The sequence below is a fragment of the Psittacula echo genome (genome assembly GCF_963264785.1).
Source record: "Psittacula echo genome assembly, chromosome: 3".
NCBI classification, from domain to species: Eukaryota; Metazoa; Chordata; class Aves; order Psittaciformes; family Psittacidae; genus Psittacula; species Psittacula echo.
This window is the reverse complement of record NC_137736.1, coordinates 34,529,302-34,557,165: the sequence shown is the minus strand read 5'-3', so window position 1 is coordinate 34,557,165 and position 27,864 is coordinate 34,529,302. Positions and strand designations below refer to the sequence as shown.

Sequence of the window (27,864 nt, the reverse complement as noted above, 5' to 3'; positions counted from 1 at the left end):
TTTTTCACATAGAGGAAAACCCTCCTCCTTATTTTCTCTTTCTATTTTTACTAATGATCCACTCATTCATTGGAAAGCTCCAGGTGTGTGAGCTGTCCCACCATGTTTTTCCAAAGATGTCACAGTTCTGCATCTGCACACAGAGCAGTTCCTAGTTCATTCATTTTGTTTCCCAATCTGGGAAACATTTGTATATATATACTAAAGGTAAGCTCCCTTTTGACTTGTTTTACCTTTCCCAAGGGGTATCTTGGCCCCACCATCTTGCCCTACTACTTCTGAACATTGTTTCTTAGTGGATGGCAGTAATAGCCATCGTACAAGGTAGCAGAAAAGGATCTCCAACTGCTACCACTTGCTGCAGATGCTCAAAGCCAAGCACGAGTGGCTCTGAAGCTTTCCTTAGCAGCACCTGTTCCCCTCCTATGGCTACAAGGGCTCAATACCAACTCTCTGTATTCAATCTGTGCAAGAAGGAGCAACAACATTTCTCCTGCTGCCAGAAGTCATGAACTTCAACAGCTTCCCTCAGGGGAGTCCCCATGCACTGCTCCAACCTGCACAGCCCCTAGACATCCCTCTACCTCAGGCTCAAGCTCTCACCTCTGTGGGGACCCTGCTGATATATCACTTACTCTCCTTAACAATGAGCAGTCTGCACACCTCCTTCTGCAAGTCTTTGGACAGACAGCATCTGGACCACCACACACCTCACACAAGGGAGGAACCCATTCTCCACAGTCCTGTGAAAGAGTCAGACACAACATCCCAGGCCCAATCCCTGCCTATGCTGTCACCACTGATGTGCCAAGGGCACATTCTTCACTGGTGCTGAATATCAGGCCCAGTAGCCCACCAACACTGGTGTTGCACAGTCCCACGCTGCTTGGAGGAGAGTTTCTGCCTTTCCCCAAGACCCTTGCAAATTGCCAAAAGCTTTGCTTGCTGCATGCTTATCTCCTAGCTGAGTAAGCATGCCTACACAGCAGACAAAAAACAGTCCAGCACGTCCTAATCAGTAGGCAGTCAACTACTGAACATGAAGCCCTTTTAAATTAAGAACCTGTCAATCAGAAAGCAGCCAGCAGGAGAGAGCAGCTGCAGAAGTCCTTTAGAAGCTACCAGAATCAAATGGCATTATATAAATAGTAAACTAAAAGTACAGAGCGAGGCAGATCTGCAAAAAGTATTACACAAGCACTAAATGCCACAGACAAATCTTTTCTCCTCTTCTGCAGGTGAATAATTCTGCTCTGAAACACTTTTTCCTGATAATATGTAAGCGATATCCTAATTATTAATATATGTATCTGTCTGAATTTGACTCTCTCGTACTGTGGGTATGAATGTTGATGGGCCTGGAGGCTGAGGTAGAGAGCTGCCAGCCAGTAGTGGGTTTCTTTTTGAAGTAAAATAACCAGTTTTGGCCCAGCTGGGATAGAGATGCTGTACTGGTATTGCTGAGACAGGACTTGCATTTCCTTATTCATCTCAGAACAGGAAATCTATACTAAAATTTTATTTCAGGGGAAAGAGGGAAAACATTTTAACAAGTTCCTTTTCTCTACAACTCACAATTTCAGCAAAGTTACCCCTAGAAGTTTTGAAGTTAGCGATAAAAATGGAGTAGCAGAAAGTGGAGATAAAGAAATGAGTCATGTGAAATAGTTCATTACTTCTCCCTTGTATTTTTTGTCCTATCAGAAATTTCATAGTAAGAAAATCAGCATGCAGTCTTTCCCCTCCTATCTTACATGCCATTTTGTCTGCAATTTCTTATCACACTGATGTGACTTGAGTGAGGATTTTGAGAGGTGTTTATCTTTTCCTCTTAAATGCTGCATTTCCATTAGTACTGTAGCGAGATCAAAGCAAACTTGGCTTGCTCATGTTGGTAGGTTTTGTCTTTTCCTAAAAAACTAAAACCCATTAGTTTGTTTGCTAGTTTTAATACATTTTACTGTTCTGAGAAACCTCCACACAACATATTTCCCGGCTCACATTTAAAAATAATCTTCAGGTCAAGCTGAGTTCATTCTTGGATAATTTATATTACCTTTTCCATGCAGCACTGTCCTGTTTATTAGTACATGAGTGACCTCCAGTGGTATATCTGCCAAAAAAAAAAAAAAAAAAAAAAAAAGCAGCAGCATCCTGTCTGGAATACAATCACAGAAAACTAAGAACATCTGGAAGTCTCTAACATGTTACAAAGTGCTCCTTTTGTAGATTACCAGTGCTTTTGTTGGAAGAGACATTTAATTGCACTATCTTTTCCAGAAATACCTTGAGGATCATTTGGAAACTAGTTAATAGTAGTTCCTTCATTTGTATCTTGGAGAGGGAGGAGCCCCTGCCCAAACTTGTTGCATGAAGGTATGCTGGCCTCTCTCGTCCTTCTGCCTCTTAATTTTTCAGTAATGAATGAAGGCCTCTTTAGATAGTACTGGAGCAGTCATTTTTTCAGACCTTTTCCTAAATAGACAAAAAAAAATGTGCTGAATGTGAGGATATGATGTTGAACTCAAGGTTTTGAATCTTTCCTTCTAGGTTTTCAACCTTAGATTATCACTGTTACTTCCAAATTACTTACTCCATAGTTGGTTAAGCATTCTTTAAAAATATTAGGCTATTTAAACCTATGCATCTAATATTAATTTCGGTGCCCAGCTTTTTGCCTTTAAATCATAGAATCATAGAATGATTTGGGTTGGATGGGACCTTTAAAGATCATCTCATCCAACCCCCCTGCCATCTTCCACTAGACCAGGTTGCTCAAAGCCCCCAAGCTCCAACCTGACCTTGGTACATCAATGACATGTAAGACATTATGAGTCTGAGGTTAAGAGTCAGCAATTATCTCCCACGTATGAAGCTGTGCATGAAAAAAAAAAAATGATGCTGAGAGTACCTATGTTCCATGTGTCTTAGAAAAACATCAGGAAACCCACTAGTATCTGAATTCCAGAGTTACTTCTTCCCCAGTGATAGGGCCTTTTCCACAGTTGACGTAAAAGCTGGTCACAAGAGTTCATTGCAGCTAAATGAGGCACTTGGGGTTGTTAAGATCTCACACCAATAAAGTATCATCACAGAAAACCCAGGAAGCTCAGGGAGATCCCATATAGAGGTTTTGCAGTTTGTCTTCTTGCTAGATCTGTCTTATGAGTCGAGAGCCCCAAGTGCCCTCCAGACCTTTTGTGATCTCCACCAAACACTGTACTGTAAAATTCAATTATTCACTAACTCCTTCCTATTCCTCATAGCACAGTCTCCTTTTTGTTCAAAGCTTTCATGCTGTTCTCAAGTTCAAAGAGTCCTGAACATTTTAATTTTTAATCACCCATTGAAGAAAGCACTAGAGATCAAGACCAGGTCCATACATTCTTCTGAACTCACAGTAAACAGCTTCATGCAGTCTTATAGATAATAAAAATTTTTTTTTTTAATAAATAATAAGAAAAATCCTTTTGTTTTGGAGCATTTCAATAACAAAGCTCTCAGGAGACAGTCAAAAATCCACTCAACTGATTTAGTTCCCACTTGACGATTTAAACTCACACAAAAGGAACAGAATTAACTGCTGTTCTGAGCTGAATTGCACAGGTCAACACTGGCACGAGAAAAAAGCTTCGGAAAAATCATGAATAAAATTCTCGTAGCATTTTTTTTTCTTGCTTCTGAGAAGAACTGAACTCACATGTCTCTCCAAGCAGTTCTGCCTAAAAGTAGTCCCAAACATTATTGTAAATTTCTATGCTACTATCCTTTCAAAGTGTATGGAAGGAGCATTTGTGTTCAGAAAAATAAATAGTACATAAAGTTTGCTTCTCTGACCCATCTTTCAACCACACCAGATCTTAGTGGCTTAAATCTGAGGTCATGTTTTCCCACAAGGTGTCACCATAGATTAACTTCTCTGTAGGTCTTTGTCAAAAGAATTTATATTTTCAGGTTTTCAGATATAAACAAAGCACTCAGATTATCTAAGTGGTACTGAAAGCGTTTATTGAAGTACGTAAGTTTGTAGTGAAAGAGATCCAATTAAAGAAAATTGCAGTGTAGTAAAACAACATCTATTTTTTGAAGTTGCATTGAAAAAATGTAAAATCAAGAAACTGGAAAAGAATTCCATATGTCTTTTGCTTACTGCAAAAACAACTTTGAAGCTTCCAAGGACATGTCCTTAATTTCACCTGTGTTCAGCAAATAGTTTCATATTATGAACACACTACATTAGGAATTTTCTCTCTCTCCTAAGCACTAAATTTTACAATTAAGAACCCTTGTATGTTGAAGATATAATTTCAGCTCTGATCCTACAAAGTGCTCTTTAGAAGTAAACTTGTGTTCACCCCCAAGCCCTTGTCAAAGCTGGGGCCATTTCTCACATTGGGGTTTCAGTCTGGGATGACAGTCTCCCAGGTGACACCTGTCCTGTGGCTTGAAACTGCTTCATGAAATCAGAGAAAATTGTACCAAAAGCCACAGCTTTCATAGAGAGGAAAGCCCCATGGGAGCACTGTGAGGTGTGAGCTGACTCCTCTGCAGGCATTGAGCTTGAACCTTCCAGGAATGGGCACAGATGTGCCATGCCCCAGGCCAGGTCCATGCCCTGTGTCACCCCCATTACCCTGCTGTCCCCATTTTCCCCTGCCTTCCTACTTGGACAGGCTCCTCAGTGATGAAAGAGGGTGCCCAAAGGGGTTGCTTTTCACCAACAAAGGGTCGGGCTTTCCCTTGTGGTTGGGGCTGAGGCCAGCCTGAGAGAGCAAGTGGCGTGAGGGGAGACCCTTGCTGGTTGCCATTAGCATGGCTAAGCGTATGACTGAGATGTTGCTTCCTCCCTCACCACCTTGCTCTTCCCCTCTGTGCTGATTTTCATGTACCGTATGGCCCTTTCTCAGATAGACTTCTGCCTCACGGCCCTCCCTGAAGACCACAGAGGAGCCTTGCCGCTGCCTTGAGGGCTCAGCTCGAAACAGTCCTTCACCACACCAACCCCTCACAGCTGACAGCAAGTGTGTGCTGGGGTGAGATGTGGAAGAGTAACCAAGCCACAGTCTTCTCAGCACTGCAGGGGCCTCTTGCTCCTCTGGAGAAACAAGAGGCTGTCATGGTACTTGGGGTTTCACCTTTTTTCAGGGCTGCATCAGGAGCTACCCATCTCATGTGCTTGAGCTGCAAGCAGAGATGCAGTCCTATGCCTTCCCTTTGCTACGTAAAGAGCTTCTGTCTTGGCCCTGGGACATTTGATTTTCGCTTTAAAATGAGAGCACTGTCAGAAAAGGAAGAGCTTGAGGAACTTCACCAGAGCTAGAAAGTCAAAATGATTTCAGGTGCAAGATCGAGACACGAAATCTCCACACCCACAGACACTGGTGCTTGTCAGACACTGCTCAGTCCCAAAGCCTGAATGTTGGATGCCCTGATGGCTAACAGCATGCATGCAGAGATATGTCAGGAAGGAGCAGGGAGATGAAGAGTGAAATTGAAAACTTTTTTAGTCACGTTAAGAGAGAAAAAGAAACCTCCATTTTTTCCTTTCATTGAAAGAAACACTTGCACTTTCCCAGAGGTAATTATCTAAGAGACAACTAGAAAAGAAAAGAGTCTGAGGGAAAGTATGTTCCTGTTTGTGCATAAAATTCCAGGCTTACATTCCCTTAATTAAACAAATCACCAAAGGAAGAGCTACAGAGACATTTTGGGTGACCTATCCAATGTGTGTCATCATTTATACAGTTTGGCACAGAACAGCAGAAATCAAAGCTGCTGTCCTGCAAGTGCCATCTCAGGAAGTGTTCAGCAGTTAGAGTTGCTCACGTCACAGTTTTGCCACCAGTACAGTAATGCAAGGAGTCTTTTTTTGTCCCAGCAACACTAAAGCAATCAGTTTTCTTCAAAAAAGAATCATTTAGTCCCTTTTGCAATACAGATCACTCAAGAATCACTGAAGGAGGAGCTGTTGTGATAAAAAATGGGCCTTCTTTGTAGGAAAGGTAAATAAATAGTGTGGTGTTTGCTCTTACGGAACTGATGGAGGGAACAGGAAACTCAGTGGCTTTAGGCAGAGCTGGTCTTGATCTCCTCTTCAGGTAGGAAATTACTTTTTTCAGTCCCAGTTCCTCTGCTTGTCTGAAAACATCCAAGTGCCTTAAAAAACCCCAATTCTTACAGGATGTATTTTGGTCTTGGAAAATGCAACATTGTCTACTTTTAGTGCCTTTAGCAGTAGAATTTATAATCAGGTGGTTCCATGTTTATTAAACGTTGGTACTCTCAGAAAGCATTAAAAGGTACTCTCTTCACCATCAGAAGAGTTATTTCTCACTTGCATGCCAGTTACTAGGTTCCTTCTTCTCAGCCACTGAAATAAAAACAGAATTCAGGCACCAGACTCGGAAGCATTTTTCTGTGCTTTGACAACTCAGGGAGGGTATTTCCCACCCTCTGTAAGTCTTCTGGAGGAATCACTGTACTGTGCTGAACCATAACCTGTCTTTGGCTCCTTTTTGAGAACAGCACAGGCAGAGCCTGCATTCTAATCTTCCACAATACCATTTCTCCAGTTAAATGCTGCATTTGCTCCATGGGTTAATGTCTTCACTGGTGGGTTAACCATCTGCCATTTGTTCTCCTCTTTCAGCTCTTCACAGAAACACATGCCCAGTGAAGGGATCTAGGAAGGAAGTTACCAGCAGAATTACTAGCAGGGTCATTGTTTTGACAGGAAAGAAGGGGCTTTGCTACAGAAGAGATCAGACACTGAGATTGTTCGGGGGGGGAGAGACCAGGACATTTTGTCACTTTTGAGAAGAACTAAGAAACAGACTGAAGGCCTGTGAGGTGAAAGCTGAACTTGAGTCATGACTGCACATTCATACTTGTATTTGATGATCAGAATATATTCACGCCTTCTTATGCTTTGACTGCAGTAGTAAAAATATATCCAAAGACTGAATTCTCTGGTTGGTCACACTAGGGCATGTGGTAAGGAAAACTGGGGTGAAGAATTCTGTCACTGATGATAATATGCCAACAGAGTAAACAAAAAACCTTGGCAGCCAAGTCTCAAGCATAGGCTCCACTAGTGAAGCTGGCAAAAACCTCTTCTCCGTTCTGTAGCTGAGTGTAAAAGTTGTGAGATTGCAGTGACTTGAAAAACAGTTCCTTAAAGAGTGGCTTCACTGAACATAGCTGCAGGTTACACTCACAGCATCTTGGGGAGGAGAGGGTAGGCTCTCAGCTCCATTTCTAAAGGAAAGAGGCTAGCTCCAAATGGAGAGGTTTCCAAATGTGCCTCATAGAATCATAGAATGGTTAGGGTTGGAAAAGACCTTAAGATCATCTAGTTCAAACCCCCCTGCCATGGGAAGGGACACCTCACACTAGACCATGTTGCTCAAGTGTCTGTCCAACCTGGTCTTGAACACTGCCAAGGATGGAGCATTCACAACTTCCTTGGGCAACCCATCTCAGTGCCTCACCACCCTCACAGTAAAGAACTTCTTTATATCTAACCTGAACTTCCCCTGTTTAAGTTTGAACCTATTCCCATTTGTCCTGTCACTATCCTGATGAAGAGTCCCTCTACAGTATCCTTGTAGGCCCCCTTCAGATACTGGAAGGCTGCTATGAGGTCTCCACACAGCCTTCTCTTCTCCAGGCTGAACAGCCCCAACTATCTTAGCCTATCTTCATATGGGAGGCCTGTAGGTGTTACTTGGCATTGACTTTCCAGTTGAGTTGGGTGAAAATCTTCTACAAAATCTTAGCTGCTAGTCACATACTGTTTACCAGGAGAAAATCTTTCTCTGGACCTCCAGTGTTTTGCTAAAACTACATGAGATTCCCTTTGTAATGAGAAAGTTAATGTCATTGGTACTGGCATGCAGCTACAGTCATGTCTCATTGTGTAATAAGGCTCCTTATTAAAAGTATAGTAAAACAAAAAGAAAGCTTCTTACTGTAAAAAGTGTCTTCTTACCTTTCGTACCACCTGGGCAAAGTCTTTGCTGTCTCTGGTGGGGAGCCCTATCAGAGGACGAGTGCAAGATGCCAAGGAAGAGCCATGGCCCACAATGAGGATAACACCTGATACACCAGGAAAAACCAAAGTAGTAAGGGAGCTGCAGCACTGTCAGGTTACCCATCAACTTTTAGATCTTTCTGATAATGTGGCAGGGTGCATGGTACTGGTCTGAAAAAGTTTGGTGTGTTGCAGTCATGAGAGCTGGTGAGAGAAAGAATTTCAAGGAAAAGAGGAAAAAGAAAAAGCTTTCCAGAAAAGTATATTATCTTATGCAGAGCTGCATCCTGATGTAGAAAGACTAAGTAAAGGGTATACTTTTGCAATTTAGTACTCTGCTGTCTTTTAATTTTACTTTTTAATTTCTATCCCATAAATTGCATGTATTTTAATTTAGTGTAGCCCAGGACAAAGTCTCTACCTTAAGCTCTGTGCAGTACCAACAACTCGTGTTAAATGTGTTTCTGTTGGCAAATCTCTGCCAGGTCCTGTTGCTGAAGCCTCTGATAGAATATACAAAGATCTGAAACCTTTACCTTTGCTGGGGCAGGCAGTGATGATTTGTTTTATAACCGCAGAGCTTCTGCTTACATACTCTTCATAACTTTCCGATGGCACCAGTGAAGAGAGTGGGAAGTTACCCCTGACATTAAAATCACAAATATATGTTAATCTAGATAAATACTTGGACACTGTTAGCACTGTTAAATGACTGCACTGGAGAAAAGGCACTTGGTTAAACAGATACAGCTTTTTTTACTGACTTGGCTGATACACTGCTACCTCATCTTACATGGAGCATTAGCTTCTCCCACAGGAATTTCCATCAAATCTTACGGCTAAATCTCATAGCTCATAAAGCATCAGATGCAGGGAAACCCATGCTTTAATGAAACTTGTAGATTACAGTGACTACTACTTAAGGTAAGATTCATGCCTAAGAAGAGGTAAGCTTTGAGCAGTTCTATCAGCAAGGACCACTATAGCCCAGCTATGGACTGCAGACTTGCAGAGCCACAGCTCTAGCAATCCTGACCAAGTTCAATCCAAGGCAAGACACCAATGATGTGAATGCTTTCAATATGTGGTGTCTCAGTTTTAGTCTCCTTAATAAACAAAGCAAATAAATTCAACAACAAGTGAGGCGTATCTGCATTAGCAGCCACACAGGACCAGTAGGGCTTGAATTGATGGATGCCACCCACCCTGCCCCAACCTGGCAGCAGCAGAGAAGAGCCTGCAGAGCCCTGATGTGCAGTGGCCAGTGGTGCTAAGGGTGGGCCGCTGGGAACACCAAATTCCCAATGATTGGAGGCCCTAACAGACTTCTCAGACATGCAGGACAGCCAAAGTGGGCAGCAGGACCAGCTACTTGCTGTCTCTGAACAGGATCCTCTCTTTGATGATGATTGAATCAGTGCTTCTTAGCAACAGAATAAAAACTTCACCAAAGTCACTTTGTATTTTTCATGTCGTCCCCTTAATCTGTCTTCTCTGGGAATGGGAAGCATTCATTGCTACAGCTGGCAAATAGTTAGACATGCATTGTGATACAATACAGGGTACTAATTTTTTTCTACAAACAACTGCTCCCCTTACCCTGATTTGATTGTCTCCTTATTCAGTGAATAGGCAGGAGTGAGATTAGATTAATATATTGTAGTAAGGAACGGTAGTATTTTCACAGGTGAGTCCTCAGTACATTATGTCAGCACAAATGGCAGTAATAGAAAGTAGGTGGTAAAGGCATGTGAAAAGATCATGCTGGATTGCTAATCATAGCTAATATTAAGCCTGGCTAGGTTTGACAAATCTAGATTGGGGTACTCATAACCTGCTGGATCCCAGTGAGTTGTGAGGGGGTCTAAACCCTGTGGTTAGCATTGCTTCAAGAGCTTTCCCTCTGAACTTCCCACTGCTCCACATTTGCACACTTTCTCCCAAGGCAAGTGAGTTTGTACTGAAAAAAATAGGAAAACCAGTCTCCTGGTAGTAAAACACACCAGAACACACTATGATCCAAGAAAATGAAGGATTTTATTCCTTCATGCAATTTCAAATGAAGACACTTACTTCATTATGCTTCATAATGCAGAAATGCAGTAAGATACAAAATGCTTCCTTTCCCTCTTTCTTGTATACGTAGGAAACCCCAGAGACACTCTTATTAACGAGTAATTTCCTGGGTCTGGCTGTGCACTGTGAACACAGAGCAGCCTGGTTTGTGAGCAAGATGAGCAGCTAGATTGAATTGGAGGTTTATCGTTTCCTGCCCTGTGGTGGTTTGCAAGTGCTCAGAAAAGGCATCACCCACCTTCCCCAAATTGTGAAAGCTCCAAAAAGCCCTTGCTAAGCACAGTATTAGTCTTTGAGCAACTCAAACCAAACCAAGCCCCCTCCCTGACCAAATTTGGCACAAACATCAATTATAGTGAAAAGCTGTTATCTTACCTGACCCTAAAACCAGAAGGATGGATGGCTTCTGTTAGGCTTACCTCCCTCTCTACAGTCTCTGTGTAGATCTGCACAGGGTTGGCCCTTTGCTTTCCCTTCCTCTTGTGTCTGTTGCTTCAGTGACCCAAACCAGGGACATTTCAGGCCCCAGCCTTCTCCCAGGCTGTGCCACCCTCTACTATGGGGCAGACCTCCTGCTGCTGCCCTGCAGACCCTCGGCAAAGAGCTTACTAACCTTTTCTAAACTCACATTTCCTCGTTGCTGAACACCAGCATGTTATCTACCCAAGAGGTTATTCTTCACATTCCTGAAGCGTGCTTCACATGACCCAAAGGTAAAAACAAGACTCCTGGTACCTGACACTAATTCCTGTAACACAGCTATGCTTGTGCATGACACAATGTGGGCCTCAGACAGCAGATCGGAAGGCAACACCACAGCAGGGCTGGTCTCACACACAAGTTTTGTGTGTGCAGGTGCACCCAGATGCTACGTACCTGTCAACAGTGCACACTTGTTGCTGTGTCAGAGCAGTAAAGCTGACTCTTGTTACAAGACAGCTGACAGCATCTTGTTTTAGGAACAGATCATAGAGGCTTGAATTTGTCCAGAATCACACAGTTTTTGCAATGTTCATAATTGTTTATAAAAAGATGAGGAGACACCTCAGGAAAAAAAAAAAAAGACTTTAACAGTTACATATGGAGCAATTACCTGTAACTTGTATCTATTTTGTAAGATGCTTCTACCAGTTCTGTCACAGTCATGAAGCTAGGAATTACTCTGCTTGCTTCCCACTTGGTCCATTCAAACAGTCCTGGTTCCACCCTGATTTTGACTTTTTGATCTAATTTAAGCCCTGCAAGAACAAGAAATATTATCTAACAAGAGGAAGGTACACTCAAGTGTTACACTCAGGCTATACATTCTGCCTTGTTTGCTGTAATACCTTCATCAATTAAAATGAATTACTTTCGAACAAAAGAGGGTGACATTGATTAAATGAAGCCACCATTATATTGTCTGCTAATGTTAAGGCACTACAAATTATTACAGTATCATCATCATCATCGGTATTTTTATTATCAGAGCTCTCTTGTGATGATCTGCAAGGTACAGAAGAGAACAGAAGAAAATGCCCCAATAATGTTACAATCTGAATAAACTTCAGATGGGAAATGTTTTTGGGATTTTTATGTAGCATTTTGCTCAGTTGTCCTTGGTGGGGCACTACATTGTCCTACAGTTTTCAAAATGGAATCCTCTTATCAAAAGACACATTCTTTTTTTGATTATTCTCAAGAGAGGTTACTGAGAGGAACTTCGTTTCTTCTAGGTCCCAGAAGAAATACACTCGCATCATAATTCTGATGAAAACATAGTAATGAACTGTGAGCCTGACAGATGTGTTGGAGGGGACAGAAGAGGAAAAAAGAAGAGAGGAAGGGGAAGAAAGAGAAGGAAAGAGGTTCTGCAATACAAAGGAATGAAAATAGTTTGGCTTGCAAATACAAATGCTTTCAGAAGAAAGCTGTCTTCCCTGATTCACATAGATACCCTTCAGAGTGCTGGAAACATCTGCTTTTTGACTCAGAATATTATCTGAAAGAGGTGGCAGTGGTGATACGGCGAGCAGCTACTAATGTTGAATTCAACCTGATGTGAAACGCCTCTATTTCATGTAACATTAGATACCATTTTAAATAGTGAGGACTAGGGTTAATACTCTGCAGATCATACATATGGCAGCAGGTTTATTACTGCCTGTATTACCAGAGAGACAAAACCACCTTGTCTTCCTTTCCTTGCTTTAATATAATAACAAATAACCACAAAGCAGTGCAGCTTCTTAATTGCTCATCTCAGAGACTTCACAGAAGTTTGATGAAGACATTTTCACTGTGGCAAAAACACCTGGCTGCTTTCGCTGCCTTACCCTGCAGTATGTGTTGAGCTGTCTGTATGCAGCGGAGCGCAGGTGATGAGTACACATAGCTGACTGTCACCTCCTGGTCCAGCAGAGCTTCCCCTGGTTGGGAACAGCAAAGCGAGTTGCTCTTTTACAAATCATGACAGATGAGAAACTGCCACAAAACGTTTTCTGCATAAAACAGCTTGGATCTTTTCAGTTTCATTGACATGGGATACATTGACAGTAATTTTTTCACACTACTGGCTGACTGAGCTCACTAAAAAGCTCATTCTGGTGGCAGCAGCAAGTTTAAAATGAGCGTTGGAGAGATAATTGCTGAAGATTCACTCCAAATCTCCATGTAGCAGTTAGTTAGGCATTTGCCTGTCTACATATATCTGAATCAGAGACAAGCATTTGCACCAGACATGCATTGTTACAGTCGGCAATCGCTCAGGGAGCAGAAACAGCTTCATCTGGTGAGTGAATTGGGTCAGACTAACTTTCTTTTCCAGTAACTGGCAGAATGGGTCTCAAAGACAAGCAATCAGTGCTTCTAGGAGCTTTTTCTACTACAAAGCCAGTATGAGCTTTTGCAGATAATGAAAGCCTGCTTCCCAATCCTGTACATTTGCAACAGGATATTATTCAGCTTACCTATAAGCCTTGACTGGAAAATACCACAGCAAGACAATGGAGGATCATATTCAAAATGCTTCATGCTATCTTTCCGCTTTGGCAGGGTGGAAGGGAAGTTCAGATCTGCTCTGTAGTATTTTCCTGAAATGAAGTGGGACATTTTACTGTGGCACAAGGGAGGCAGCAGCCTCAGGTGGCATTTTGTTATAATGGCTTTGTTTCTTCTGAATGGCTGGATGGCTGCTTCTGAAAACTCAGCCCAGAGTGATGTCTTGACTGGTAAATGGAACAGGTCAAAGCACATTCCCTGGCCGAGAAGGCAAGTGATGAAGCAGAGCATCTGCCCAAGGAACTAATCTCTCTACCCTCCACCTCAAGCACCCATGCTGTCTGTCCACTGGTGCCAGAGTGTGGTCCACACTCACTCAGTTTGGGAGATCATGGGGCAGTGTCTGAACTCAGATGCCTACAGGATTATTTTAGTACTACAGATAGTGTGTCTCATGTTTGAAAAAAAAACCCAGTCACTGCTATCACCTTAATGACATCATGTTTTAAGGTCACAACACTGGCTTGGGAAATCACCTGTCCTAACAAAACAGCACTTCTTTGGCAAGCTGTGAAAGAGCAAACGTGGGGGAGAAGAGACGGGACAGGAATTAATGATAATTCAGCTTTGTTGGGCTCAAATGAAACAAAAACCCACTCCACATTGATATTCTTTTACCATTGCCAATATGACAAAAAGCAACATTCCCACCAAAGAAATATGAAACCCATGAACTGGATATGCAGCCAGAAGGTACTAGCTTAATATCCACTATGAATTTCACACACTTAATGTAGGAGATCTCCAGCATAACGAAGGAGTCTTTCAGCACAAAACTCTCCCGTCTGAACTCCCACCTTCTTGTTCCCCCCTTCCCTCTTGACACATAGCTGTTCTGGGTCAGCTTTCTTTATCTCAAAACTTTTTTTTTTTGAGAGAGGGAGGGTCAAGAAATGCCGTTTTTAATTTAGATCAGTGCTGACATTTCCACCATGGTTTGCTCTTGCTTTTTTCCCCCAGGTTTGACTAGTGATGTATGGTGTATGATCAACAGACCATGGTTCTGACTGGAAGGGTCTGACAACCACCACCTTGTGTAATGAGCAGTAGAGATCCTGTGTTGGACACACATCCATCAGTACCACAGGAGCTTTGCTTGTTCTGCAGAGTTTATGCAACATAAACATGAAGGACTTTAGGACATTATGAACTGGTTCCATGCAGGTCAAAGCTGCTGTGTCTGATTTGCAATGTTACTCACTCATTCACTTAGTGTGTACATTTACATGTAGGAGGTGGAGTCTTTTGCACCCATCACCAGCGTTAATCAGTTTTGGTTCTGATTTGCTAAGATCCTCCTATTATCTTACTCACCATCTGCAGTCAAGCACTGTTGAAGCCAAGACTTGCCAAAGACCTGATCAACTCTTTCCCCATGGCGAATCACCAGCACACCTCTCCGCAGGGTGGCATTCTGAGACATCTGTGTGAAAAGGGTTTTTCATTAAGATATTATATATAACCTGCATGAAAAGTCTGGATTCCTGGATACTGCCTGACAGAGGAAGGAAGAGCAGACCTGTCCTGGGAGGTTTGTAACAAGCACAGAGGGGGAGAGAAAGGAGCTGCTATAGCAGATGTTATGCTAAAGGTAGGCAATAAGCCCAGCTGGCTCCCCACTGAAGGCAAATGAAAGATTCCTGACTTTCATGGGATACAGATTAGGTTTTAACTCTGGGTTTACCCTAGTGAAAGGTAGTGCTGATAACAGATTTTTTTAATTCCAGTATGTGAAGGAATTATAATTTTAATATACAATATATAGTTGATATAAACAAAAGAGGGCAACTAGCTAAGATTTAAGTGATAATGCTCTTCTCTACACCAGGACTAGCACCAAGCTTGTCCTTCTTTTGCAAATGAAATGCTACTTCAACATTTTCATACCTGTGTGGCCAAGTCAACAGTGAACCCAGATCTCTTCTGAGGCCACTTTTTAACTCAGACTGCATGTAATTACAAATAAATTCTAAGTAGTTTGGGGTTAGTATACAATGCACGTTAAATACAGATGAGAAGATAAAGAGGAATGGGTCAAAGGCTTTAAATCTTTTTCAACAGTAACCCATTGCAGAGTTACTGCTGCAGCACTGAGGTTAGTGATGTGTATCTACAGCTGCAGGGAAGGGAATTCTTAAGAAGTGGTATGAAATTTATATTCATGCATTCTGCTAAACACTATTGCATTTCTGCCATGAAACAGAAATCAACCACCACAAGATCAGAGTTTAAAACTAAGATTTTGTGGTTTTGCTCTTCTGCTTGTGAGGAACCCAGAGGCCGGGGAAACTCTAGACTGGAGGTGTTCACATTGCAAAACATGTTCTTCAGGCCAAGTGGTGGCTCTGCCACAGATCTGAGCTAGATAAGAAAGGCCAAGAGCAGTCAAGAGTCTGTGGAAGGATGAATGAGTCATGTGGAAGTTTCTATCTTACTGTCTTACACACACCATCCTGGGACGCCCCAGGATGGAAGTTCCTTCAAGGTGTCCTCAAGTTTCTCTGATGTTAACACAAATGAATGCAGGGTTATCCCCCAGCACAGCGAGAAGAGAGGCCGTCGGGCCAGCATGCCCAAAGGGGTTTCTGCAGCATGTCAGTGTGCCAGAAAGGACCATCTTAGCAACCCTGACAGAGCAAATAAGGCAATGCAGGTGCAAATGTGCTGCAGGTAAAATAAGAATCCTTATTTGTTTTGTTCGTCCTACCAGAAGACCAGTGGGAAACCTGTGGAAAAAATGATACATGTTGATTTTGAAACTGGGAAAAAGATGCAATCCCATCAGTGCTGCTAACCTTTCCAGCTAGTTGTTCTCTTGCTACAGTTCTATGCAGTTATTTGCATTAGCTATGTATCTAAAAATACAAAAGAAGGTGAAAGATTTAAATGTGCTAAGATCTGGGACCGCGTAAGCCACCAAGGTGACATGCATAGAATTTGGCCATAAAAGTAACAATGAACAATCAGCATAATTCCGCTTTAGTTACTCTGCTATAAATTATATGGGACTCAGGGGAAATCGTGGCTGTGTCTCACTTGTCAGACTCGTTGCCATACCTTTGCACAGCTTACCCAGTAAGGCTTGTGCACAAAGAAACCTGAGCAGAGAACTCATACATTGTGCTATTAGGACATGAATGAAAATAGCTTTATGAAAGAAGGCAAGAGTAATATACATCCTATGCATTTCAAAATATTTATGAACTATTATAACACACCATCAGAGTATATGAGTGTGTGGATATATGTATATGTGCATTACAGCATAACATGAAAATGTGAGAAAGAACAGGGAAGATATTATTAAATTTACGAACTGCTTTTAATTAATAGCATATTTGCACAAGCACATGGCAAAGATAAGAAATGGAAAAAACCCAGTTACCTGAAGAGAAAGTACCTTGGTTATGCTCCTTGACATACTAGGACTTTGGACTTCTCCGTTCGTCTTTACATTAGGTTCATTTTCAGTTTGAGTGAAGAGTCTTGAAGCTGTTACAAAAACGTATTCCCTGTAGAAAAAACAGAAGCAACACACACACACGAACATATGGACACACACACAAATAGAAGGGATTTTTAAGTAATGATTTTGTCTACAGGCACATCTAAGTCAGGATTCATGTTCCATTCAATATTTTTTGCAACCCACCTCATCACTTTGCTCTTAATTTAGAATAAGCCCAATACAAATGAGGTTAAAATTCTAGGAACTGATGGCATATATTGGAAGCAGCCCTGCTAAAGTGTGACCTTCCAGCAAGAAATACTACCTGGTTGCCTCCCCTCTGTCTCTGAAGACTCAGCAAGAAGTACACCTAGACCTCCCTCCCTAGAAAAACCAGCTCTCATCTACAAATAGCATCTGCTGTGCTGTCAGCTGCAAAGCACAGGAAGCTAGGTAGATGCCTGCTGATAAAGAGCAAGTCAACAAGACAAGGGTAGGCTCAAGGTGGCGGAGTAACATTTTTGTGGTTTCATTTCCAGTTAGCTTTCCAAGCTCTTGAAATGAAAAAACCAAAGAAAGCAGTGAGCCAGGCTGGAGGCTCAGCCTGCCCAGCAGAGCATGGTGTTTTAAAATTCATTAGGATATTTAGATTGTTCTAGAGCAAGTAAGGGCCAACCCTTGGGCATCTGAACAAATGAACTCTGGGTGTCTGTGGGTGTGTATCCTACCTCTTGTCTTTCAGAAGCCTCTGTATCCCACCCAGACCCCCAGGACCCCATTCTGCTCTGCCAATGCTGCCTTCAGCTCCCTCCTGGCACCCCACAGCTCATGGTGAGAAGGAAGACTGCCACAGCTCCCCAGCAGCAAAAGCAGCTGATGTAAAGCAAAACCCCAATTTACCTGTGCTTAACCCACGTGTCTGACTCGTTGGCCCTCTCAGTGTAGTTTTCAGGAAGAAATCCCCTGCAGCCCGTCCGATGTGAGATCCCGATCACCCAGCCTTCGCTCACGTCAGACTGCTGCGTCGGGTCAACATAGATGAAGTCTCCAGCATTGATCATGAGTTCATCGATGTTCTGGGGCTTGTACTGGAAGAGGGCCCGCAGTGTCTGGGTGGAGCACATGGCAGGATCAGGCTGCTGCCCGGAGCCTGCTGCTGCCCCTGCCACAGCAGTTTAGGAGATGCTCGTCCAAATCTCTGCTGGACATAGCAATCAGTGCTATTTTCTACTCTACAATGTGCTTTTTAATGGCACCTAGGCAGTGAAAAAGGAAGACGCTGCCACATTTGCAGTACGTGTAAAAATAGGCACTTGGTTTTCATAAAAACACTTTTTTTCCTGTAACTGGTACCGACTATTTGAGAGCAAACATAGCAAAACTGTTATCAGCTATTTTTGTGATTACTTGCAGCTCTCCTGAGTGTGACCAAAATCCAATGTGAGACTTGCAATATACTGACTAAAAAATGTTGATCATTCCATACCTTAATTTTGAAAATCAGAACTGGAAAAATGTTGACTAGTTTTAACTAAGAGTCTGTTAAGCAAAAAATCACCAAGAGTCTGTTAAGCAGAAAATCAGCAGCAAGAACAGTGCCCTGTTCACTGATACTTAATCTGAGTTTTTGTCATGGCTGGAACAATCAAGAAAACTAATTTTGCTGAATGTACTTCAACTGCAAAGCTGTGACCTGACAAATCCTAGCAAATACTCAAGGATCATCATTTCCTGTCTCTTTTAATTTCTCGTGTGATGGTAAGATTATTTTTCTCTGCTGGAGTTTGGAATTAGACCTTGCTGACATTCAGGTCAATCAGCCTACCATAAAGCTATCTTCTACTTTTGGTAGAAGTAGATTTATGAGTACAGTTTTTCAACCCTAAGAGGTACTTGAAACAACCATGGTTTTTTTAACACTGAACTGTGCATGCACTGATTTTCTTCATGAAAAAAAGGCAAGATGACTGTAGCAAAGAGTCTGACCACAGGCTCAGGAAATCAAATAAGTCTGATGGTGGTACCTGGTAATGCACAAAACGCATGTCCCGTGAGTAGAGTGCAGCTATCCACTGGCAGGTCTCCCCTGGGTTAATGCATTTGGCCAATTGTTCCAAAGTTTTCTGATGGTGAGGATAAAACTTATGAGACAAGGTAAGGTGGAGCTGCTTGAGGCAGGGCTTCACATGGCAATCTAGGAACGAAACAATCACATCACAACATAAAAGCAAAGGTCATTTAAAGCTCTTCTTGTTTTGTTCTGCATGCTTTGTATGATGCAGGAAATATCATAGTAATTAGTAGTAAAGTAGATCATAGTTTTGATGAATAATGGTTTTGCAGAACATCATGGTTTCAATCATGCCAATATAATTCACAAATCAGGACTGGATTTGCTCCCTGGCTTCAATCAGGAAAAAAAGATGAACAAAACTTGAATTCTTCTCCAAGTCTGCAATGTGTTGAACTTGTTTCTCTCAGATGAAGCTATGCTGGGGCTGTGTCTCTTCAGTCTCCACTGGTGATACAAGTTCCCTTGGATGTCACTAGAGTAAGGATCAGAATCTATTTCTCAGGGAGGCAGTCAGGCCACCAGTCTGGGAATAGGGAGTATTATATCCCTGCCCATCTTGGATGTCCTCTTGGACAGCTTATCAAGTTACACAGCCAACCATTTCAGCCTCCAGACAAAAACACTGTGTCTTTGGAGTCTAAACGATGTTCCCCTAGCCATGTTGAGGAAAGGGTGCTTGCTGGCAGTATAAACACCAGCTGAGCTTCCAGACATGGGAGATGTTTTCAGTACCATGCCTAAGCATTTGTGCAACAGGCCACCCATTTTCCCGCTGATGTTTGTCCTACCTGCCACAGCTGAAGCTTCTGAGGAGAATGCCTGAGCAAACTCTTTGAGGATATTTGCATGTTTGTCATCAATGAAGAAGCCAAGGTAACTGGTGGATGAATGTAGTAATAAGGAAATGGATGGTGGAAACCGTTGTGAAAAGCTTTCACCGACTCTCTTTAAGGTGTCATACAATAATTCCACTTTCTGGTCTTCACACTGAAAGAAAATAGGAGTAGGCTTTATCCACGGGCTCAACAGCCATATTGTAGCCTGTGTTATACAGTAGTACCAGAAAACAGTGCATGCATTAGACTTCCTGAGAAAGACAACACAACTACGAACTTGCCTGAAATTCCTGGTATTGAAATCAGTAGTTCTGAACAATTCAATCAGCACACAGTATCCTGGTGCTATAACAGGAGATGGAGCCTTCTACCAGGAAGTGTGTCTAGCCAGGGTAGGACAGAGCCAAAAGATTTTACCATCTGACAGGTGTTCAGTAACCTGTCTGAAAATAGGCTGGGATCATGATTTTCCTTTCAGTTCTAAGTAATAATTTGTGTTATTGTTGTCCTACAGTCCTTTAGCTGAAATTGTTCATGCTAAATCTTCAAGATCTCAGATGCTGAGCAACATACCTAGCAAAATTCATAAGGCGTCTTTGTCATTATGATCCTTAATGCTCTAATCACAGCAAATTAGATTGTACAGAACCGTGCTTCCACAAAAATGTGGTAATTAAGTAATTTATGAAGCGCAGAGACAAATATGGAATTTGTACCATGCAGTCCAAGACAGGAATGTTGATGATGCTCCATTTCTGGGCTGCTTTATTCTCCTTCACAGAGCTATTTGCTCCATTTAGCCATTACATTTGGTTAAGCAAGTGCAATTGTGGAGGCACTGCTGTCAGTTTCAGTGCATCTTGACTGCAGTTGATGTTCATGTGCCACACCATCAATACTCGAAACCTAGATTCCAAGTGGCTCCAGAGTTTTTCCAGGGCAGTGACTCCTCGCTGGCCTTTGATAATAAGCACATTCACCTATGTAGGAGAAGCAGCTTTGCTGGGAAGCCCTGTATAGGATCACCAGCAATCAGAAGGGCACTTAGGAGAACACTAGCATCTCTAGAACCAGAAAACAGCCTGGCAGGAGTCCAACTCAGGAGCCAAACTTCCATGTTAAATTATTGTCAAAGTGACTCTGCTGCACTGTTGGACTCCAGTCTGGCTCCCCTTGCTCCTTCCGCCCCTGTGCATTCTGTTTCTCTCTTTCAGAACATCCAAGCTTCAATAGAAAGTGTAAAGTCTGGGGCACACCATCGTAGAAGTGACCTTCTGGCTGGGGCTCTCTGGGGAAAGCAGGAGTTTCCCTGAGATTCTCATAGGCATAATACCATAGTTGTCTACATCCTCTGATAATGCTGTCACTATTGCACATCTGGCTGAAGGCAGCTGCTGCTGCCCTGGCCAGGAAGGTTTAACATCCTAGGTTGATGCAGCAATGGGTGTAGTCTCTGAAGCCGGCTGACAGCTGCATGTGGAGAGCAGTGCTTCCTGCTGGCAGGACAATGAGTAGACTGGACTGCGAAAGGTTGCTCTAGGTGGATGCTAGGCACGCATCACTCAGCTACCCTGAAGCAGCCCACTGGCATCAGCATTCAGTGTTTAGGTACACCAAGGCTTAAGGTGGGTAACTAAAGTGGGTGGTGGGAAGAAAGCCCCTGGTGCCTACACAGGGGCTGAACATTCAAATATTAAGCAGGCACGCTCGGACCTGGGTCATGTCAGTTTGATCTCCAAGGAGAAATTCTGGTGTAAGAGTTGTAGGTGTTCCAGTTCCATCAGCAGCTTATATGTGACACTTGCACACATTTTGTGCCTTACCGTGAAGAAATCACAGAGAGTGATGTGTGGAAAAACCTCATGGGCTCTGTTTTTCCCGCACTGGCGTTTGCTCTCCTTCCAAAACTCTAGCAGGTAGTTATGCAAGCAGCCAGTGGCACACAGGTAAAGAGCATACTCCTGAGGGATTGGGTCCTCCAAAGAGGGATCATTGCAGTGAGAGTGCAACCTGAAATCAAGAGCATGTTACAGAGGGTAAGTGTGTGCACTGCTTATTCTTGTTTCCTGTGGTTGAGAGACTAGAAAAATGAAATACAAAGTTGTTATTTTCTTACAAATGAAAAGCTAAAATAAAAACTCATCACAAATTTTCTCTCTGAAGTACTAGGTAATGGAGATTTATTTCTCTGCTATTTTTTGTGCACATTTTATGTTGTGCTTTCACTTCTTTTAACGTCTGAAAATGGAGGACAACAAAAACAGACTTTTTTAGGGTTTTTGAGTTATTTTCCATCTTTTTCATGATTGGAAACATAGGACTGGAGGAGGAAAAAAAGCAACGTGTAGAAAATATTTAAGAATGAGAAAAAAAAAGCTAACTGAAGATTTTAAAAATACTCAAAAAGAGCAAGTCTTTTTATTCATCCCCGATAAAGGCAAACAAGACAAATCAGAAAACGCACAAGCAAAGATCAGAAACTTATATCCCATGTAATTATATCCTTCACCTTGCTTTTCATATGCTTTGCAGCTCTTGGACTGAGACTGGTTCTTGAAAAGCATGGTAGCATCCCAAACAAAAGAACATTGGGGAAGAACACACCATACTCAAATATGTCCTCTGGCTTTTCACATAAAAAAAAAGAAAAAAGCAACCAAATCCAGGGGGGAAGAAAGCCTATGACAAAAGCCAGAAGTTTTTTATAGCAGATAACTTCATATTCAGTGACAGAATCAGCACATGAAGAAGGGTTTTCAGCCAGGTTTAACGCAAAAGCACTTTGTAGAAATCACAGGTACTTACCATTTTGCAGCCTCTTCTACTGTCTTTTGTCCAGTAGCAGCCAAGGCTTTTTGCCTAGAATAAAAACCAAAACGGATTCCTCAGAATGACAGAAAGAAAAATCCTAGAAATTAAAGCATGGACATGCTGAGGTCACTAAGCCTATTTTCCAGCATAGGCAGGACCTCTAACAAGTAGGTAATGCCTGGCAAATATTAATGTTCTTGAAGCCCTCCAAATAGTATTTTCCACTGCAAGTCTTTAATTCTTTGAAGACTAGCAGCCTGTCTTCCTCACAGGATATCATCCTGTGTATTCTGGAAGTGTTTCCTCTGCAGCCCTACTGGCTATAAAGATTTCCTTAGGGTTGGGTAAACCAAGGTTGAGGGAGATGAATCTCCCCCTCTCCTCCACTCTGGTGAGACTCCACCTGGAGCTCTGCATTCATCTTTGGGTTCCCCACATAAGAAAGAGGCAGGCCTGTTGGAGTGAGCCCTTAGAGTCAGCAGAGCATTAGGCTGTGACTAGACATTCTATGATTCCAAGATGAGCAGTGAATATCAAAAGATGATGCATAGAATAAATTCTGAATATACCCATTTCTCTCAAATAGTAGGAATAAGCCTTTGAAAATCTCTATTAAAACTAATGTATTTAGTGAGAGAATAAACTGTTTCTTCCCTAAAGCAGAATTTGCTGACACACATTCAGTTCTGTGTAAGCACCAGGGAAGGCCCATTTTGTCGATCTGATGCTTAGCTTGTCCATCACATATTTGGGCTTTATTCTTTGGGGAAATGCTACTTTGGCCTGCTGATTCTACATTATGAGAGGTTTTGTAATATTCCCACCCAATCTCTTTTTCCTCAGGCTAGAAATTATCAAAAGAACAACTTTTCAGTACTTCCATTTATGGGTCAATCCTGGAACTACAGAGAAGCTAAAAGGTTTTATAAAAACACAATCAACATTTTGGAAGTCTTAAAGTCAATAAAAATAAATACATTAAAAATAAAGTGCTTTTGGACATTTTGTCATTTTATGTCGATTTGCATAGTACTTCTGCCACTGCTTCTTGATTTCGATCCGGGAAGCACAAAGCCATCTTAGTAACAGCAGAAAGTGTTTAGAAGGGGATTTGAGGAACATCACATACAGGACAAAAAATATTGAAATCTAGCCATTACTTTGGGGTGACCAAACTTATAGCACTACTAGAGAAATGATGAGCCAGGTTCTCAGCTAAAATTCCACTGTGCATAACTTGGAACAAGAGACCCCCAGTTTCCTTGTAAACTGTGCACATTGTGTCTGAAGTTGATGTACTAAACACAGCTATTCCTAAAAAAGCATCACAGCACTTATGAATGGAGCCTTTTTAACTTGCTTCATTTTCAGTCCAAAGGGAGAGATATTGCTCTGCTTTCTAAAATACTTTTATGAGGGGTTCTTTGACATATAAATAAAGATATCTAGTTTTTGAACAATTTGAACTAAAGTGCCCATATTTGTCCTTCAGAAGCTGGAAAATCCTCCCCAAAACTTCCTTGTGCAACTAGAATGATGTCTAGTGGAGGAGTGACTGCCATATTTCTTTTTATTAGCTTGGTTAGCTGGCACTAGTTAATCTCTTATCTGCCACGGTTGCCAAGAATAGTGCCTCATTCTTTACTATGACATTTTCCAGGTACGGAACGCTTTTGGAACAAGATCTTGATTCAAGAAGGGAAAAATAGTTGACAGACTTATGTGGCATCTTGTTAAGGAACGCTTACTGTTTTAAAACAGTTCCCAGTGACAATACCCAGCAGGAGGTCTCTGCCAGGCCTGAAAAAACTTTGAGTAGAAGTTAAATCCTCATTTAACTCCCTTATAATAACAGTGAGAAGCAGAAAAAATGAAACACGATATATCTCAAGAGCAAACTATGGACTTCAACTTCTTAACTCATCGTGAAGCCTCTCATCCTAAAGATGTGGAAGGACATGCATTTTCACATATACACAATATTTATAAAAAGGGATACAAAGCAAGGTGGGTTTTTTTAGCAATATAAGCAATACACACTGTTTTACAAGAAATGGAAAGCAAGACAGGTCTGATCCCTGTATAGGGACATCACTCCCAGGAAGCAGCATGCTCTTGTGATCAAAAAAAGCAAGCTGCTTGCTGTCAGGATCTTATGAGAAATACCTCTTATTTTAAATACCTTTAACTGTTCAAAGCAGCCAAACACATTACTCACGCAATATGAGCTGGGAATCCTTTGGCAAGGAGAGACTCAAGGAGTACAGAGGTGCTTCTGCTCCTGTGCTTGTTGGACACCTTTGCGTACAGCTGTGTCTCAGCCACCGCCATCTCCTCCACTCTTCCCCTGACCGTGTGATGAGAAATTGTGAGGTGGGAGGAGGATGGGAGGGAATAAGAAAATGAGAAACAGGCAGCTAAAATACAAAAACCCTCAAACCTCCTGTGATCTTCTCTGACAAAAGCTGACATCCTGTTTTTGTAGTATCTGCATCTCTGAGGTTTTGTTTCAGGGTGGCTAAAAAATCAAAAGCTATCATCAGGCGTTTCCCATCCACCCCAGCAGAGCAAGACTAGTAGTCCAAAGGCAAACACCACAGGTCACAGGGTGGACTGACTGACAGGTCTGAGATAGAATCTTCTAGCCTTGCACTTTAAATAGTCTTCTGAAAACCAGGAAATCTACCTGCTACTGCAGCAGGGGGGAGGTGAGCAGGGATGTCCTGAAACATGTAAGAAGTTAGTCTGTAGGGCCCATTCTATCCTTTGGGGCTCGATTTTCATGTCCTCCCATCCCTATTCTACATAGCTCCTGCTTTGGTCTTTTCAGGCAAAGGCAATGAGCCAGCCAACTGTTCAAGATCAAACACAATGTCCCATCAAGACATCATGCCCTGAGACTAGGCTTGGAGCAGCTCATGGTGACAGCAGGGTGACCTATCCTTTCCATTGGTGCCAGGTCCACCACGGGAGCCTTTGCACACTTGTACTGTGTGGTCCCCAGTGTTTCTAGAGTGGCCAGAGCAGGTGAAATAGTTGGAGACAATTTTCTCTGGCTTGGGCTGTCCTCATTGCAGGTACCACAGTTCCCTGGGAAGGACAGGACACCTCACCCTGTAGACTGAAAGGCTCACCTGAACCGCTGGTCTGCTTTCTTTTATATGCTTTTTCTTATGTCCCCCTGTGTTTCCCGTTTCCAGGGAAGGCTGCTGAAAGACTGGCATAAGAGACAATGAACTCTTGATGTCATGGCCTGAATGTGAACAGTTAACAGGATCATGATGCGGCAGCCTTTCCTTTGGAAGTGCCAGTTTCCATTGTGCACAGCAAAGGAACTGAAGAACTTCTCTCATTGCAACTGTGTTTTGGCATGGAAAACCTTCATTTCTTCTCTTTTCTCTCAGGAGCCTTGTTTCACTTAAATTATCATGGCCTTTTGCTTTGTCTCGCATCCTCCTTCTTCCTTTCACCCTCCCCTCCGCCATCAATTTGTCTTCTAAAAAAAAAAAACCAAACCCAACAAACAGCTAATTTTTTACTTATTTTTGAGTGTTTTATGAAGCTGAGCATACATTTTTATTTTCTAAATCCCAGAGTACAAATGAGTTGATACTTCAGAAGCATGAGATACTGCTTGCAAGGTGCTTCCAAAATATTTTGCAGTATTTAATTATATATATTATAGTGTAAATTATTCAGGACTGTCGTGGTTTAAATCCAGCTGGTAATTAAGTACCACGCAGCCATTCGCTCACCCTCCCCAGGTGGGATGGGGAGGAGAATCTAAAGAATGCAAAAGGTTGAGATAAGAACAGCTTAATAACTAAAGTACAATGTAATACTACTACTAAGAATAATAATGATAAGGGAAATAACAAGGGGAGAGAATATAAAATTACAAGGGGAAAGGGAAAAACCCTCAAACAAGCAATAAACACAAGTAACGTACAATACAATAGCTCTGGCTTTGTGTGCTGAAGAGATAAAGCACCTGGAGCTTTTGCCCTCTGCCACCCACAGCTATCGTCAGACTCCTCAGCTGCACAAGTCTTGATAAAAGATGAGCACATGCTCATCAGCTGTGGTGATGCTTCTTTGCTGAGGGGTTACAGAAAGGTTTGCAAACACTACAGTATTAACTGACCTTCTTAGGCTAATTAAAAAGCATGCTGAATTTTTATCTTCTTTCCATAGCCATGCCATCCAGGGCTACCTGATACCCGTCACCAGGTTGAATTACAGAGGCTGCTGCCATAATGCCATATGCAACAGATGACTTAACAGGCAGCCACGGCAACTCACTGAAAACCTTTCCAGAGCAGACTGGCTTAGCAACCTCAGAATTTCCTTGTGGGTTCTTTTGATAATGAAGAAAGAAAACAGTTTTGCTTTTAACTATGACTTCTCAGGAAGAGGTGAGTGAAGTTTTGGGAGCATGTGGTATCATCTAAATAAACGACACATCAGTGTCTAGCTTTCATGCAGTATAATTGACAATGCTGTTTTGTTTTCTGATGGACAACCTATGCGCCAGTTACAAGGCTTTTTTTTTTTTTAATATATGCATATATTTAAAATCATACACAGCAAGCTGTCCTTTTCTCTGCCTTAAAGCCGGAAGCCTCTATACAAAGTTTAATTTACGTTTATTGAAACATACATGAAATTTAGCAAATGAAAGAGTGGAAAACTTATGGTACTTGTTTGCTGAAAGGTGAAAAAATATTCCAGGTGACTTACAGTGCTGCAGATAAAATGTGGATTCTTTGCCTGAAATGTGGCATTGTGAGCATTTTCTGGAACTGACTTTGCAAACACGCTGCTTTTACAGCTTACCAGTTCCACTGTCCTTAACAAACCCGGACCTGTTTCACACCACTGCAAGTTCAAAAATCTGATTTCTTTTGCAAGTGACAGGGTGCATAACCAGAGTCTGAAATTAGCATTGCAAATCTATTTACCCTGAATTCTAGTATAGCCTGGTTTAATTGTTTTTCACTGTGTGGAAAGTGATCAAAGATTTTCTGGAGTAAAGTTCAGTGGGCCCCTGCATTAAGATCCTGTCAGGTGATGTGTAGCTGTTATACGCTTTTTAGTCTCTCTTGTTTTCTATTGACAGTAGAGAGCAGAGGATGGATTCACACTCCAAGCTACAGTAGCTTGGACAAATTTTAACAAAAATTAACTTCAGTAGTTTGCTGTTGGATTAATTGTAAGAGCTCCTCTCATGAACATTAAGTACACAACTTACTTGACTATGTCTAGCTCTGGAGTCCTCAGCACAGGAAAGACATGAACCTGCTGAAGTGGGTCCAAAAGAGAACCACAGAAACGATCGTAGGGCTGGAGCACCTCTCCTATGAAGATAGGCTGAGAGAGTTTGAGTTGTTCAGCCCAGAGAAGAGAAGGTTCCAAAGAGATCTTATGGGAGCCTTCCAGTATCTAAAGGGGCTTATAATAAAGATGAAGACAAACATTTAGTAGGGCCTGTCGCAATAGGACAAGGGGTAATGGCTTTAAGTTGAAAGAGGGTACATTAGACCAGCCA

General features: G+C 42.1%; 1 protein-coding gene across 1 annotated transcript; it reads right to left on the bottom strand.

The window, feature by feature from the left end:
- Window positions 1-6,544: 6,544 nt before the first annotated feature.
- UBASH3A (ubiquitin associated and SH3 domain containing A) lies at window positions 6,545-24,658 on the bottom strand (the record flags this gene model as incomplete). Its single annotated transcript, XM_080613828.1, has 14 exons — window positions 24,535-24,658; window positions 22,311-22,364; window positions 21,329-21,515; window positions 19,458-19,656; window positions 18,620-18,789; window positions 17,496-17,704; window positions 16,533-16,659; window positions 14,462-14,570; window positions 13,057-13,179; window positions 12,424-12,516; window positions 11,202-11,346; window positions 8,569-8,675; window positions 7,991-8,097; window positions 6,545-6,682 (listed from the first exon to the last, which is right to left on the bottom strand). The coding sequence occupies exons 1-14, from the start codon at window positions 24,645-24,647 to the stop codon at window positions 6,545-6,547; spliced, it is 1,881 nt and encodes a 626-aa protein (XP_080469954.1). The 5' UTR covers window positions 24,648-24,658.
- Between the last annotated feature and the right edge of the window lie 3,206 nt (window positions 24,659-27,864).